Consider the following 15,852-nt stretch of genomic DNA (forward strand, 5'->3'; position numbering starts at 1 on the left):
TTGGACGGTAAGGTAGGAAAGTGACGTACCACTGAATTTACGTGAGATTCGAGATTTGAATCTTCACAACTTTACGCGCAGATTATTTATTTTAATATCTCGGATTTCAATTGAGCGCGTAAGTGGTTCTTTTTAGAGAAAGGAAATGAATCCTTATTCTCTGGGATAGAACCAGGCGTGATAGTTCGCTTAAACAGGATAATTCAGGGTAATAATAAAATAATTAAGTCATGATTTAAGTAACGCAAAATTAACAATTTAATTCTAAATATAATGACTCTAATTACAAATAAAAAAATTAATCCAAAAAATGACAGTAAAACAATTTAGAAAATTTTAGTCAGCTCGTTTTAGATATAAAAACAATGTCAAAGTTCTTACAGTAAAAATTAAGTAGTATGAAAAAGGTTGAAGGCGGATGAACAAATATAAATTTAACATAACGGAGGTCGAGTGAGTATTTACAATATTTACATGAGTGTAAAGGTGTGCGTGTGGATGTGTGTAATTATTAATCTATAGTGACCTCTTCGATTTCCACCACCCTCGCCGTGGATCTCGGGAAAACAAGGTCAATTAATCGCATCGGAGCCAGGAAAGGAAATTCCACCCCGGGATAATAAATGAAAAAGTGAGAATCAGGAGCAGACCGAGCTGCCTGACTCCTGATCTCTTCCGGCTCAAAGTGGTCAGGGCCGATGGAGAAGGCCCTTTCCGGGACAGGATCTGTCCACGGAGTACAGACCCTGCGGAGGAGCTCCAGGAGAGGATCTATAACCTCTCTCGGTTCCGGATGCTCTTCGAGGATCTCAATACTCGGGACGGGAGATGGAGGTTGATCGGGGAAGTCTACTCCTGGGAGAGAGATAGATTCATCTTCGCCCAGAGAGTCGGCTTCCTCTGGTTCGAATGGAAAAGGAGGTGGTGAGAGAGGAGAGGAGCAGGCTCTTGGCTCACCTCCGGGAAACCGTGGTTCGGAGATGAGGGAAGAATTCGGGGTATACGAAGGAGTCGTGAGGCGGAATTGTTCTGATCCCGGCTCCGTGGACTGATTTGAAAAATTGATCTCGCAGGTTGAATTTTCGGTCGGGTCGTTTAAGATCTCTTCTTCTTCCGGGACATATCTGTGTAACGGTTCCGGATCGCCGTGGATAGGTGACGGTGGCGGAGGGCCCGGACGAGGAGACCAAGGTCTCTCTTCGTGGCGCGCGGGAGAGACGAACACCTCTTCGCTTGGCGCCGCCGCGAGCAAGTATTGAATGAAGAAGAGGCGGACCAGCTCCCTCAGATTTTTAATCTGCTTATTCCGTCGCGCCCGGCTTTTCTTTAGAGTTTTTTTATTTAGAGATTCCACTAAAATTATTAATTTATTTTAATTTGATTGAACAGAATTTTGGAATGTTTAAGAAAGAATGGAGTGAAGGAGACTCGTCACCGACGATTTCCGAAGGCCTCGACCCGTCCATGAGTGAATTCACGTAATCTATCTTTAGCAAGAATCGCTTGCCGATTCTTTAGCCGTGGACAGTCGCCAAACTTCCAGCAGTATTTCGCGGCGTTGACCACAGAAAATTGCTAGTTATTCGACAGCGTGTCCCGGCCGATGTTCGGAAGCAGACATTCTCATACATTTAACAGATTACAGGAACAATCCGAACAGAATCAAAACCGCGGAATCTCGACTCGGACATTTCTTTCTCTCTTTGATAACACTTAGAAAACAATTAGTTTGGAAAAATACATTTAGTGGAACCGTATTTCGCGGAGATACATACTGAAACGTTGAAACTTACTTTGTAGGAGATCTTCTAACGGCTTCTTCGATACCTGGTGGTTCGTCTTGCACACTCTAACACTCACGTTAATTTCAAGTAAACTGAGTCGGTTGTAGCTGAGATGCAAGAGAGCGTGCTCAGCCAAAGCACAAGATTTTATAAGCTCGGAAAAGGGGAGGACTCTTCCTGAATTTTCACTTTTCCGAAATTCTAATCTCTCATTTGCAGAGCTTATTCCTCCACTTTTCCTATCTCAAAATTATTGGGCATTCGCACCTCATCCCTTCTCTATTTCTTAAACTTCTAAGTTTTTGCCCTTAGTTTCTAAATTTTGGTGAGGAGTTCCCGAAATCCATTGGTTTTAAGAAAATAATATGCCTACGAAGCACCCCCGCTTCAACGAGTTATCCCTTCCGAGCCTTCCAGAATTTTACTATCATTTCCATCGAGGGATGGTGGGGAAACTTTTACCTTCTATATGACATATGGTTACCTGGCTTTATTGCCTTTGTCTGCGCCACATACTCCGGTAATTACGGGCCTCTCGCGCCCTTGGTTTTTCTAAAGCTCAGGATCTGTACGCAATTACAATTTTAAGAAAAATTTATTTTTTTCTTTTCCTGTGACAGACAGGTTATCAAAGTTGAAATATTTATTAGCCCCTAAGGTTTTGATTTTTTTGTATTATGTCTAGACAAATTCTTTGTCTGACTTTCGTTGGCGCCCGTTTACAATTTGTTGCATGTTTTTTATGCTTTCACGCAACAAATTGTCTCGGAATATGTTGACGTCTGATGAATTATCTTCTGAAAAGTTTTGAAGTTCCTTTTTTTATGTTACAATGGACTACGGTCTACCTTCCTCTTAACTAAAATTTTAATATACGTCGAAAAAAAGAGACGCGGAGTCGGAGACTTAACAAATTCATATCGCGACACTCGCAATTTATCTTTACTTAGAAATGATGCTAACTTTTTAAGACTTGTATTTAGAAATTTAAATAAATCATTAAACCTTAATTTTATACAATTATTTCTATTATCGGTGGTGCTTTTAACATTTTTTGTAAATGATATATATTTCTCTTTTGTTATGGGAAGCAGTTCTATAGTTCCTTCATAGGCAGTTGCAATTTCTTTGATAATAAAATGTGCATCGTAACCCGATAAATTATGAAAAACTATGGGAATACAATTCGAATCCATATAATTTATATTACAATTTGAATGTGCTGGTCCTCTATATCGACCGGTTAAGTGACAGTGATCGCGGACTCGTATGTCATCTGATACAAATGGTTTTTCACATATGTGACAATGTGTAGCTTTGTTAAAATTTTCCAACTCGTCTCGTGTAAAATCAGCCATGGGTACATTAGCTGATAAAATTGTTTTTACATTATGTGCTAAATTTTTAAGTTCCTCGGCGAACCATGCGACACAGTTATTACCGCGATGAAACCGGTACATTGATAGCGACTTGTTAAATGAACAGCATACATAATACCCTATGGTAAAAACCTTATGATGTTGGCGTGTGCATGTAGATGTGGTAGAGTCAGCATTCGTTTTTTCTAGGGTACATTCCAAATCGGCATATACCACAAATGGAACTCGTTCCTTTCTAGTATAGTTGTCAAAACTTAACCATTTGTTTTCATCACATGGTAATATAATTGCGCACTCATTAATTTTTTCACAATCTACGCTGTGTACCATTAATCTTTCACTTGAACTAAAGTAATGTAAGCATCTGGAATAAAAAATATAAATGCATTAAAATTTTTTATTGTATAAAAGAAAAAAACATTTTTACTTACATTTTATACTTACCGATCACAAAATTAAGATTTTCAAATTTTTTAACATGTTTCATAGTTATTGGACACTCAATATCTTCAAGATTTAACACTGTTGCATAATGTGGATATGATATTATTCGATCCACATGTTTCTCGGCTGGGTATAGAGCGGCTACCACTGACCATGCGAAACATGCATTATCAGCAGATTGTATATTTATCACAGCTCTTTTCATTTTAATTTCCTGTGATAATATCACATGGCACCCAGCATGTAATGGATTGTGTTTATTTACATTTATCATCAAATTATGTATACGCGACAGTGCCCACCCGCTGTCACGTTCTTGAAATTCGTCCAAGGATGTGAGAATAGGCTCGATAATGCGTGACTCGTACCACTCTTGTAGATCACTTGAACGAAAGAGTTCACAGTTTTTTGTGCACACACTTTTATTTGCAGTTTTATTGTTAGCTACAAATTCACCATTAAATACAACATTAATTTTTATATTGTTATGTTTATGCATAACATTTTGCACATGTTTTAATACAATGTCTCGCGCATCTTCCAGAAATTTGTGAGGCTCGATATAGTTTGAATTAATTACCACACCAGTTAATATGCGGCTTTCAAAAGCTGTGTCAATTTCACGCCATCGAAGTCCTTTATTTTTTGTATTATGTCCAGCACCCACATGAATGAAACGTTGTTTTGTTAAATCTCTTAAACTTTCGATACGTGCAATACATGCAACTAGTGATTGCTTCGCACCGATTGATAATCTTGCACGTTTATTTCGCCCCTGGTCCTCCAATAATTCGATATATTCTTCACATTGCTGATTCCATGCATTAAATTCTTCTAAAGTTAATCGATCTGCTTGCGCTGTCAACTGTTGCTCTCGTCGATTCATTTTGTTCTCGAGATTTCAATACGTTAAATGATAAAATGTGATGTATGCTCCACAGTTTTATATGTGGTATATGACAAACTGCTACGATTACATTTTTCAGTAAGTTCAATGAATTCATAGCGATTATGTCAGCATTTTAAGTAAGCACCTTCATAACGATGGAGAACAGATGAAACACTGGAAGCCGCCTGGTAATATTATATTTTTTTTTAATGTTAGCAGTTTTGCACGTGCATATTGTGATAAGTGACATACATGTGACGTCTACAAATTTTTGCTTAGTATATTTTTTTTCAGCACATGTGTATAGCGGCGCCTACAAATTTGCGCTTCTGATGCAATCTTCATAACATTATTACCTATATAAAATCACTGTTTCTTTCATTTAAGACTAAACGCTTGTAATCCACACCATTGCCTGAGATAACTGGCACGTGTGGCGTCTGCAAATCTTGCATTTCCAATGCAATGCAGTAGCACGTTGGTGCCCGCAAATCTTGCATTTCTGATGCAATCTTTATATGATATCATTTTTTATTTTAAAACTAATGCTTGTGATCCCTACTATTACCTACAATGTGATCCATATAAATACCATCGGGCGACAGTTCACTAAATTTTATATATATTTTTGTGTTAAGAGAATATGGCTGATTTAAATGCTGTAAATGACAATGAAGAATTAATGGATTTATCTGATGAGGATGATATTGGATTGCCCAACGATAGTGATTATGTGAGTGATCAAAGTGAAGATCTCGGAGATTGTATTTCTCGAAAAATAGATTTACCACAACTTGTTGCGCTTAATGGACATACTAAACATTGTATGTTGTCTTTTTATTATTGCACACCTAGTGAAACTATTGCAGCATGTGCACCATGTATGATTAATTTAGCTGATGTGGGTGGGCCAATGATTGCCATTCGCAAACATGAAATTGATACTCAAAACGCATTATGCGGTAGATCATGTGGTAATTGCGGACTTTCAATGTATATGATAATTCCATGCAACATGTGATCTGTGTGTTGCCTAGAAACAAAACTTACACAATTTGAAGATTTAATCCCCCCACTTAATTGATGCATTTCTTATTAGTGGTGGGGATATATATATATATAAAATCTCGGAACAATTATATCACATTAAATGTAACACGCGCATCAAACTGATCTGTTATTATCGTTCTTAATGTGATGGATTTTTATGTGCCAACTAATACAGCAACTACATCATATACAAATCTGGAATTTAATGTGCCGGCTAATACTACATCATATGCGTGTAATATGAATTACACGCCAGCTAATGCATCTAGCACATCATGTGTAAATAATGAGTGAGTATTAATTTTTCTAACTAAAAAAATTTTTTTTTAATAAAAACTTTATATGGTCATTTTTTTGTTTTTACACTAGCTCATCTAAAGATCGTGCAATCCGTATTCTATGTAAGCGGTATGCATTGACTACTTAATGATGATGGAATCGACATTTCTTAAAATGATTGATCTTGATGAGTGTATTACATTGGCATTTAAAAAGTTAACATCTTTTCTTAAAATAATTGATTCAAAATTTGTACGATTTGCTAGCATCGCTTCCACTGCTAAAACTCGTGACGAGGTTGTAAGCGCGATACATGCTAGCGATTGCTATGATGGGAATCAAATTGTTGATTGTGAGCTGCTAGCTCTAGTATTCGAAGCGCGAAAAGTAGATGTATATAGGCCGGTTCTGGACCAATTCGTATTAGTGTGTCCGTGTGACCTAGGGCGAGGGGTAATGACGTCACGCGGGGAGGGGTGTTTTTCCAGGAATCGCTCCTTTGTCTGCGATTCTCGGAATCGATTGTTTATAAATATAACAATAACATAAAAGTTATGAAATTTGATATTTTAATTACGTAATTTGATATTTTTTAAAATAGATAAGTGCGTTATCTCGCCGCGGTATTTTCCTGCGGCATCGCGAATTTCAAAGGGTTGGAATTTTTTCAAAAGGGGAAAGGGGGGTGTCTTATTTTTTACAGGGGTAAAGGGGGGGGGGGTGTTGGGGGTGATCACGCGAGTCTTAGTCATGGCGTCAGCGGCGGCGAGCGGCGGGGCGGCGGCGGATCGCAAAGGATCGCGCGCCCATCGTTGCCTTTCGCTCGCACTTGTTCGCGCCGCCTATCGTTCCCTCTCGTTCTCGTTCACGCGTTTGTCACCATCGACTACGACTCGTAGTTTTCATGCGTAGTATGCCGCTTTGAAATATAATATTAAACAAAAGTTGACACTATGAGGATGCACAACTGTCGGCTCGAGTGTATTTTCCTCTTCTTATTATTCTTACGATAAGAAAAAATTTTAATAGGTTCGCTAATGTCGTGTTTATCAATCGCTCATGTCGTGTTTATCAATCGCTCATGTGGTATTGATTCCTTGCCCAAGACAATTATCGAAGAGCTGTGCCATTCATGTAATCCGTAAATGGTAAGTATAAAGATAAATAAAATAAAAATATTTTTATTCGTACGAATAGTAGCCGTAAAATTTTAATATTACAGAAGGACAATTTTGCGTAAAGCCAACGTCACCGGCGTCTTCATTGCAATCATCATCGTCGTCATCGTCATCGTTGCTCGCATTATATCGATTGTATAAGATAATATCGTTAAAATATATAATTAGTAAAAAATCCGCATTACTTAAATTTTCTTTTGAACACCATGTATCGTTTGCATTATATCTCTCTCACTCCTATTTTGTATTTTCTCGTTCGGTATCGCGTTCAAGTGTCATTCGCGCTCTCGCTCACACCCTTTCACGCTCTCACTCGCATTCTTTAGTTATCGTCTGCAGATGCGTAACATGCTATCGCTAGATTCTTTTCTATATACCCGTGTGGTCAAAAAAATCTTTTGCGTTTGTATGGGCTTCAAACGTTGTAAAAAATCTTTTGCGTTTTCTCTTGGTCAAGTGTCGTTCATGCTTTTCTAGTAATCGTTTCAAGATGCCTTCGTTAGATATGGACGATTCTTTCTACACGCCTATGCGACAAAAATCTTTGGCGTCTGGAATCTTTTGTATCACGTTTCGTTTTCGTTGGCCCGGCATCTATTTTCTTTGTTTATTGATGAGAACGACGACGACGACGACGACGACGACGACGACGATGTGACCATGCCTCATTCTCAGTCTCGTATCTGTACGTGCAGGAGCTCTTTTTCAAAGACAGTCGAGAGCAGTGAAGAAAACTTTTATTAAAAATGGCATATTTTGGGGAACCAGGTATGTATTATAATAGAATTTATAATACAATTTAGAAAAATAATTTAATCTGTTATAAAATGATATATAATATGTATTTTTATGTTTTTAGCTCAAAAACAACAGCTCTGCCGCGACTTCCAGCGAGGAGCCTGCTCTAACAGTTATTGCGCGTTTGTGCACCCTTACAGGTATTGTTTCAATTACCAAAACAAGAAGTGCACAAACGCGCAATGCAGATTCTTGCATGTAACGAGCGTGGAGCAGGCTCGTTACGAGGCCACCGGATTATCGTCAGCAAAATTACGCTACGAAGTTGGACGCACCCTGCAGAATTCCATCATCTGCGGGGACTATAAGGCCGGCAGGTGCAACAGGACGGACTGCCAACGTCGGCATATCGGGCACGACGAAAAATTAGAATGCATAGTGTGCTGCGGCGAAATTGTGTTAGACACGTTCGGGGCGTCCAGTTGCGGGCACGTGTATTGCTACACGTGTGCCCTAAAGTGTCAAGGCCCCCCGCGTCCGTACACTATGCTTACGGTTGTGTGCCCGGTATGCCGATCCGTCCCCAGCTATGAGCAGTTGCATTAGCTTATGTTGTTTTTTTTTTGCGTATATTGTATTTTTGCTTATGTTGTTTTACTTATGTTGTTTTGCTTATGTCGTTTTGCGTTTATTGTAGTTGCTTCTATCGTTTTTGCGTTGATTGTATTTAATGTAATTTTAAAAGGTATTTTTAATGTCATTTTTTAAATGTAATTTTTAATGTAATTTTATGTATTTTTATGATTATGTATTTTTTTTTATACTTGTATTATTTTTAATTTAATTTTTAATTTATTTGAATTTTTATGTTTGTATGATAATTTTTTTTGGTATTAAATAAGATTGAAAATATTATATTAAAAACATATTTTATTTCTTATGTATAAAATATATTTTAATGATTAAAAAACTTACAACTAATAAACTTGTGTACAATTACTTTAAAATATAATTAAAAAAAAAAAAAAAAAAAAATGAATACATAAAAGTGACTATATAATATAAAATAAATATATAAAAAAAATAAAAATTGGTATATGGTATTAAATAAGATTGAAAATATTATATTAAAAAACATATTTTATTTTTTATGTATAAAATATATTAATAATAAAAAATGAAAATATAATACAAAAAATGAAAATATAATACAAAAATGAATATATAATATAAAATATAAAAATGAATATATAAAAAAAGAAAAGAATACAAAGAATACAAAAAATAATAAAAATAAAATATTAAATAAAACTTAACCTAAACTTATAAACTAAAAGTGTATTAAGAAAAAATAAAAAAATGAAAAATGAAAAAATAAAAATAATAAAAATGAAACTTAACTTAACTTAAACTTAACCTAAACTTATAAACTAAAAAATTTTTTTTGGCGTCCTCTCTCCGTCTCTTTTTTAGTTTTGGTCTTTTCCGGAGTCTTTAGTCAGTGTCTGAAACGAAAAAAGAAATTATTAACAGGGTATAAAATAAAATGTATTAAAAATAATAAATGAAATTTATTTAAAATATACTTACATAGATTGATCTGCACCTTCCATTGCTTGCACACCGTGCAGAGATATTTAGGCACTTGGCCTTGCATGGAAAATGGTATAATTTTTTTGCACGGTGTGCAATAAGAGTGGCCACAAATTAATGCCTGGACCCCCTTAAAATGTTGCACCCGACAGAAGTTGCATCTCGGCGTGTTATCCTCTGTAAATTTTAAAAAATATAAATTAAAAAGTTAAAAAAGCAAAAAAAAAAAAAAAAAAAAAACTTACTGGGAAATGTCCCATTCTCGCAAGAGAGGCACTCCCACATGCACTCTCCAAGTAAATTCTTTGTGCATGAATGAGGCCTCTGATCCGGCGGGTACGTCTCGCGAAGTAGATATGCCAGGCGTTTTATTTCGCAAAACGCCGTTTCCGTCATCGGCCGCACGTGGTTATTAATTTCGTCCACCTCATCCTGGGTCAGGTGGACGAATTTGCACGTGGTTCCTGATAAACATACGGACTTTGTACACCGCCGGACCTCGTGGAACATCTTGCAATCTGTCCTGGCACATACTTTAATCAGGTAGTCTCGGCAACTCATTTTTTGTTTTAATTTAAAAACAGATCTTGTCAAAAAAAACAACAAAAGCTAAAAACAATATAAGCAAAAGAACGACAACAGCAATAGAAAAAAAACAACACAAGCAATAAAAACAACAGAAGCAATAAAAACAACAGAAGCAATAAAAAACAATATAAGCAATTTCGACATGTGCACTCCTCGACTGGCGAGCAACTGACTGACGAGTGACCGACTGAAAATCACGTGCTGCGTTTCTATCCGCTTCCATATGTGTGTTCGTAAATGCACAATGAATGATGCTTAAAGAAGCGGATATACGAACGGACTTAAGGCCCTTTCGGTGTAATTCATTAAGCCGGTGTATCGATCCACATGATGAAACTTTTTGCAATACCGAGGTGTATAAATAAGGTTGACATATCTACCGGGTGCACATTTTCTGTTTGCCCGACTCTGATTAACGAAACAAGAGCCGCATCGCCAGAGAGAATATCATTTATGGTAATCCACCCCCGCGCTTTTTCCATGATAATTCTAGCAAGCGTTATGTCTTGCTCCGTCCACATCTGGCCTCGCCGAGGCAAGATTCCGTCTAGAACACACGGTATCGCTTGCCACTTTAACTCACAGAATCGTTCGTCCAGTCGGAAACACTCATAAGGTAGTCTACAGGTTTTGCGAGCCCAGTCGCGAAGATGTACCGTAATCGATGTAGCACTAACATCATCGACGATTCCTCTTTGCCACTTTAAACCTTCTCGGATAGCAACAAGGGTTCCCACTGTAACTTCATGTGGTAACAGCATGAGGTTGGCTGCTGCAATCCTCATAAATGCAGTCAATTGTTCAAGCATCTCCAAATAAGCCTTCTCTCCATTTATTAACTTTACCCAAAATAGCGTGGGTGATTGTACGCGTATCACGCGTACTTCGTACGGCCAGCGGGTAAGTTGTCTTATATTGATGTCGGAAATCATCTGAAAAAAATATTTTATATTAAGCGGAAATTTTTAAAAAAGATATTAAAAATAATATTAGAAAAGATACTTACATTTTTTGTTACTTGTTAATTGGCGACGATCAGTTACCGATGCCTGGTTGCAAGGAACTGATCGCTCGACGGTTGAAGAACTCATCTCGATCCAAATTGTTTTATACTGATAAAAAAAATTATCGTTCTCACTCGCGTTGTCACTCACGTTGCCACTTATGTTGCCACTCACGTTGCCACTCACGTTACCCCGCATCAATTAAAAATAGACTGCTAAGAGAACAAAAGACTATGCGGATAAATTCAAAGACTGCAAACGGAGGTAGTTGCTATTTAGCAGGTATGCATTTCTTTTCTCGGAAAGAGATAAGGTAAAGATTTTAATTCCCCCACATCATTGAAAAATAGACTGCTAAGAGAACAAAAGACTATGCGGCTAAATTCAAAGGCTGCAAACGGAGGTAGTTGTTATTTAGCAGGTGTGCATTTCTTTTCTCGGAAAGAGATAAGGTAACGATTTTAATTCCCCCACATCTTTGAAAAATAGACTGCTCAGAAAACAAAAACTATGCGGCTAAACTCAAAGACTCTGCAAACGGAGTAGTTGCTATTTAGCGGGTGTACATTTCTTTTATCGGGCAGAGATAAGATAGCAATTTTTAAATACTGCAAAGTGAAACTTATGAAATGACTCATTATAATTTGAGAGAGGGTAAAAAATGTGTCACATGATTAATCAGGAGTAGGGGTAGAATATAAAGCATTCCTTAGGCTTTTCTTGTAACCACGCGCGAATCTCATTAGTGGACGAGCGATCGACGATAATGAACGTTGACGTGAGAATAGAAATCGGTGAGGAAATGGAAGAGGTTCATCCCCTGTCGGAGGATAGTGCTTGCGAAACCGACGATGACAACGATGAAACGGTTGAAAGTACTACGCGCAAAACGATCAATTTACGGAATTTAAACGCGATTAATCTGCGTACGAAATTTTGTGCCATATATTTTTATTATTGTGACGGGCGAGGATACAACGTGTGCGCTTCTTGTTTGGTATTGATGCGAAACGATTTCAACGATTCCGTCTTCAAGATTCGTAAACACGTCGTAGGATCGTACGATAGTCTGAGCGGTACGTGGTGTTTGAACTGTAGAGCCGCAACATTCGTTGTAATTTCGTGCGATATGTGCCCGGTATGCACGAATGCGTGAGCAATGTACTTCGATTTCCATACTCACGTTGCTAATGTCGTTTTTATCGCTAATGTTGTTGTTTTGTTGTATTTATCGCTAATGTTGTATTTATTGCCAATGTCGTTGTTTTGTTGTATTTATTGCTAATGTCGTTGTTTTGTTGTATTTATTGCCAATGTCGTTGTTTTGTTGTATTTATTGCCAATGTCGTTGTTTTGTTGTATTTATTGCCAATGTCGTTGTTTTGTTGTATTTATTGCTAATGTCGTTGTTTTGTTGTATTTATTGCTAATGTCGTTTTTTAAAAAACATTAACGTGCAAGCATCGGTGTGAGAATCATTAAAAAATGGATCAAAGTTTTCTCGAGGAAGAGCGTGAACTCCTGGTGCAGGCTGACGCCGTGACCACCTTGGGAGAATTTTTCGTGTGGCTTGAGAGATGTGACGACCTAGTGAATCGACTCGAGGAACGCAGTCGCGCCAAGCGAACGCGCGTATCCGTCGGATGCGCGCAATCCACGGTGGCGAGTATCGCGCGACTTTTGGGTGTCAGGAAACATTTGTACGGACGTTACGTGCACCAGGGTGGCGAGTATGCGAGCACCAGTGCTGCCGACGGTGATGGTGACAACGCAGCTGGTGAACTCGAGTGGCGCGAGATCGAGACCGCGTTCAAAAGTCGTATCGCAACGGGTGTGGTAATAAACACAAACTACATCGAGCCGCTGCGATTCCTGGAGGACGCCGGTAACGCGGTGTGCGAGCGCGTACAGAACATCGTGCGTAAAACTAATTGCGTGAAAGTGAACACCGCGTTCAACGGTGAATTCACGGCCGGGGACAAACGCGCCAACAAAAGTATAACCACGAAAAACTGTGAGATCTTTCAAGATACTGATGTACGCGAGTGGTACCGATTACATGTTATCGAACCCACGCTGGCTTCTCTCGAGGAGTTTCAGGAGCGCGACAGCGGATGGGCGTTGTCGCGAATTTTGAACTTGTTGATCAACGTAAACAAGTACAATCCGATGCGTGCGGGATGTCACGTTACATTGTCGCGGAAAATAGTCGCTAAAAAAGCAGTGATATGCGTAAAATCGATGGATGACAAGTGTCTCGCGTGGTCGGTGGTGGCAGCTCTGTATCCCGTAAAGCAGCACGTGGATCGGGAATCGTCGTACCCGCATTACGCAACGGTGCTGAACGTCGAGGGTGTGGAGTTTCCCGCGACTCTTAAAGACGTTGCGAAACTCGAACGATTGAATGATATCTCGATCAACGTGTACGTCACAAAGACACGTGGAAAAGAAATAAACGTTCTACCTATACGCCTCAGCAATGAGAAGAAAAAGAGACACGTAAATTTATTGTACGTGCAACGCGATAACAACGATGACAACGATAACCAGAAAGTGGGACACTTTGCGTGTATCAGTAATCTATCACGCCTCGTCAGTTCGCAACTAAGCGGACGCGAGCATCGGAAACACATTTGTGATCGGTACGTATGGTTTTAAATATATAATTGATTTTTAAAATATTATTTTAAAATTATTATTTTGTAAAAAATATTTTATTTTTAGGTGTCTTCATTACTTTAGTTCGAGCGAGAAGCTCGAGGCTCACGTCATGGATTGCGGAATATTAAACGACTGCGCTATACGACTACCCAGCGAGGACGACAAATGGCTCAGCTTTTCTAATCACGACAACAAGGAGCGCGTGCCGTTCATCGTTTACGCCGATCTGGAGTGCGTGCTGCGAAATATCGATCCACCATCATCGCCCGAACAAACGACGTTTAATTATCAACATCACGAAGTATTCAGCGTGGGATACTACGTCCGATGCTCGTACGACGAGTCGCTCTCGAGATACGAATATCGTCGCGAACCTGATTGCGTCCAGTGGTTCGTCGAGCGGCTAGTGAGATTAGCTCATCGCGTAAAAACCGTAATCTCAAACGTTGTCCCGATGAAGACGTTGTCGAATGCGCAGCTCGAGGTGCACGAGAACGCGAAGCTGTGCCACGTATGCGAAAATCCGTTTGCGGCGGACGAGAAGCGTGTGCGCGATCATTGTCATTTGACCGGTCGGTATAGAGGTCCCGCGCACTCAAAATGTAACCTGCAATACCGCGACACGCGTTACATCCCCGTCGTATTTCACAATCTGTCGGGTTACGATGCACACTTTGTTATAAAGGAGATCGCCACAGCGTACGAGGGTAAAATTAATCTATTACCGATAACGAAGGAGAAATATATCTCCTTTACGAAACACGTTGACGATACGGCTGAGGGACAGGACTCGCGAACTGCGATAAAGTTGCGCTTTATAGACTCGTACAAATTTTTGAACGCTAGCCTCGACAAATTATCGTCTCTACTCGCCAAAGACAAATTGCGAATCTTGCGCGCTGAATTTGCGACACTTTCAGAAGAAAATTTCAATCTTCTGACGCGAAAAGGTGTATTTCCGTACGAGTACGTCAACAGCGTCGAAAAATTGAATGAGTCAAGCTTACCGTCGCGCGACTCATTCTTCAGTTCGCTGACCGGTGACACGGTGACCGAGTCAGATTACGCGCACGCTGAGACCGTATGGCAGCGGTTCTCCGTTCGAACTCTGGGCGAGTACAGCGATCTGTACCTCAAGACCGATGTACTGTTATTGGCTGACGTATTTGAAAATTTTCGCGACAGATGCGTCGAGAGTTACGGACTCGATCCCGCGCATTACTACACCTTACCCGGTTTCACGTGGGATGCGATGCTCAAGCATACGCGCATAAATTTCGAATTGTTGACCGACATCGACATGGTGATGTTCGTCGAACGCGGTATACGCGGCGGTCTAAGTCAATGCTCCAACAGATACGCGCGAGCCAATAACAGATACATGCGGTCGGGTTACGACTCGTCGAAACCTTCGTCGTACATTGTGTATTACGATGTAAATAACTTGTACGGATGGGCCATGTGTCAGCCGTTACCGTACGCGGACTTCGAATGGGTCGACGACAACGACCTCGCGAACCTCGACGTAGACGCGATCGCCGCGGACTCGCCCACGGGTTATATTCTCGAGGTGGATCTCGAGTATCCCGCGAGCGTGCACGACGCGCACTCCGATCTGCCGTTCTGTCCCACGCGAGAGAAACCACCGGGGGCGAAACACGATGTAAAACTTTTGGCTACGCTGTGTGATAAGAAGCGATACGTCATCCACTATCGCAATCTGCAGCTGTGCACGCGTCACGGTCTTCGCGTCACCAAGGTTTACCGCGTGCTGCGATTCACTCAATCGGCATGGTTGCGCGATTACATCGAGCTCAACACGCGACATCGAACTCGCGCGACCAACGATTTTGAAAAAAATTTGTTTAAACTGATGAACAACGCGGTGTTCGGTAAAACGATGGAGAACGTACGAAATCGCGTCGACGTTCGCTTGCTCTCGCAGTGGGACGGACGGTGCGGTGTGGAGGCGATGATCGCCAAACCGAATTTTCACAGCAGAAGCGTATTTGCGGAAAATTTAGTAGCTGTGGAATTACGTAAACTCGAGGTGAAATTCGCCAAGCCGATATACGTCGGTATGTCTATACTCGACATATCTAAAGTATGCTTGTACGAGTTTCATCACGAGTATATGATACCGACTTTCGGAGACAAATGTAGCGTCATGTATACCGACACGGACAGTCTTGTGTACAGCGTCGAGTGCGACGACGTATACGAGATGATGAAACGCGATATCGCGAGGTTCGACACGAGCGACTA

General features: G+C 39.9%; 1 protein-coding gene across 1 annotated transcript; it reads left to right on the plus strand.

Annotated features, from left to right (window-relative positions):
• The first annotated feature begins 7,749 nt into the window (after positions 1–7,749).
• LOC139112885 (zinc finger CCCH domain-containing protein 10-like) lies at positions 7,750–8,347 on the plus strand. Its single transcript, XM_070673869.1, has 2 exons — positions 7,750–7,771; positions 7,863–8,347. The coding sequence occupies exons 1-2, from the start codon at positions 7,750–7,752 to the stop codon at positions 8,345–8,347; spliced, it is 507 nt and encodes a 168-aa protein (XP_070529970.1).
• The last annotated feature ends 7,505 nt before the right edge of the window (positions 8,348–15,852 follow it).

The sequence above is a fragment of the Cardiocondyla obscurior genome, unplaced genomic scaffold (genome assembly GCF_019399895.1).
Source record: "Cardiocondyla obscurior isolate alpha-2009 unplaced genomic scaffold, Cobs3.1 scaffold60_0_130978, whole genome shotgun sequence".
NCBI classification, from domain to species: domain Eukaryota; kingdom Metazoa; phylum Arthropoda; class Insecta; order Hymenoptera; family Formicidae; genus Cardiocondyla; species Cardiocondyla obscurior.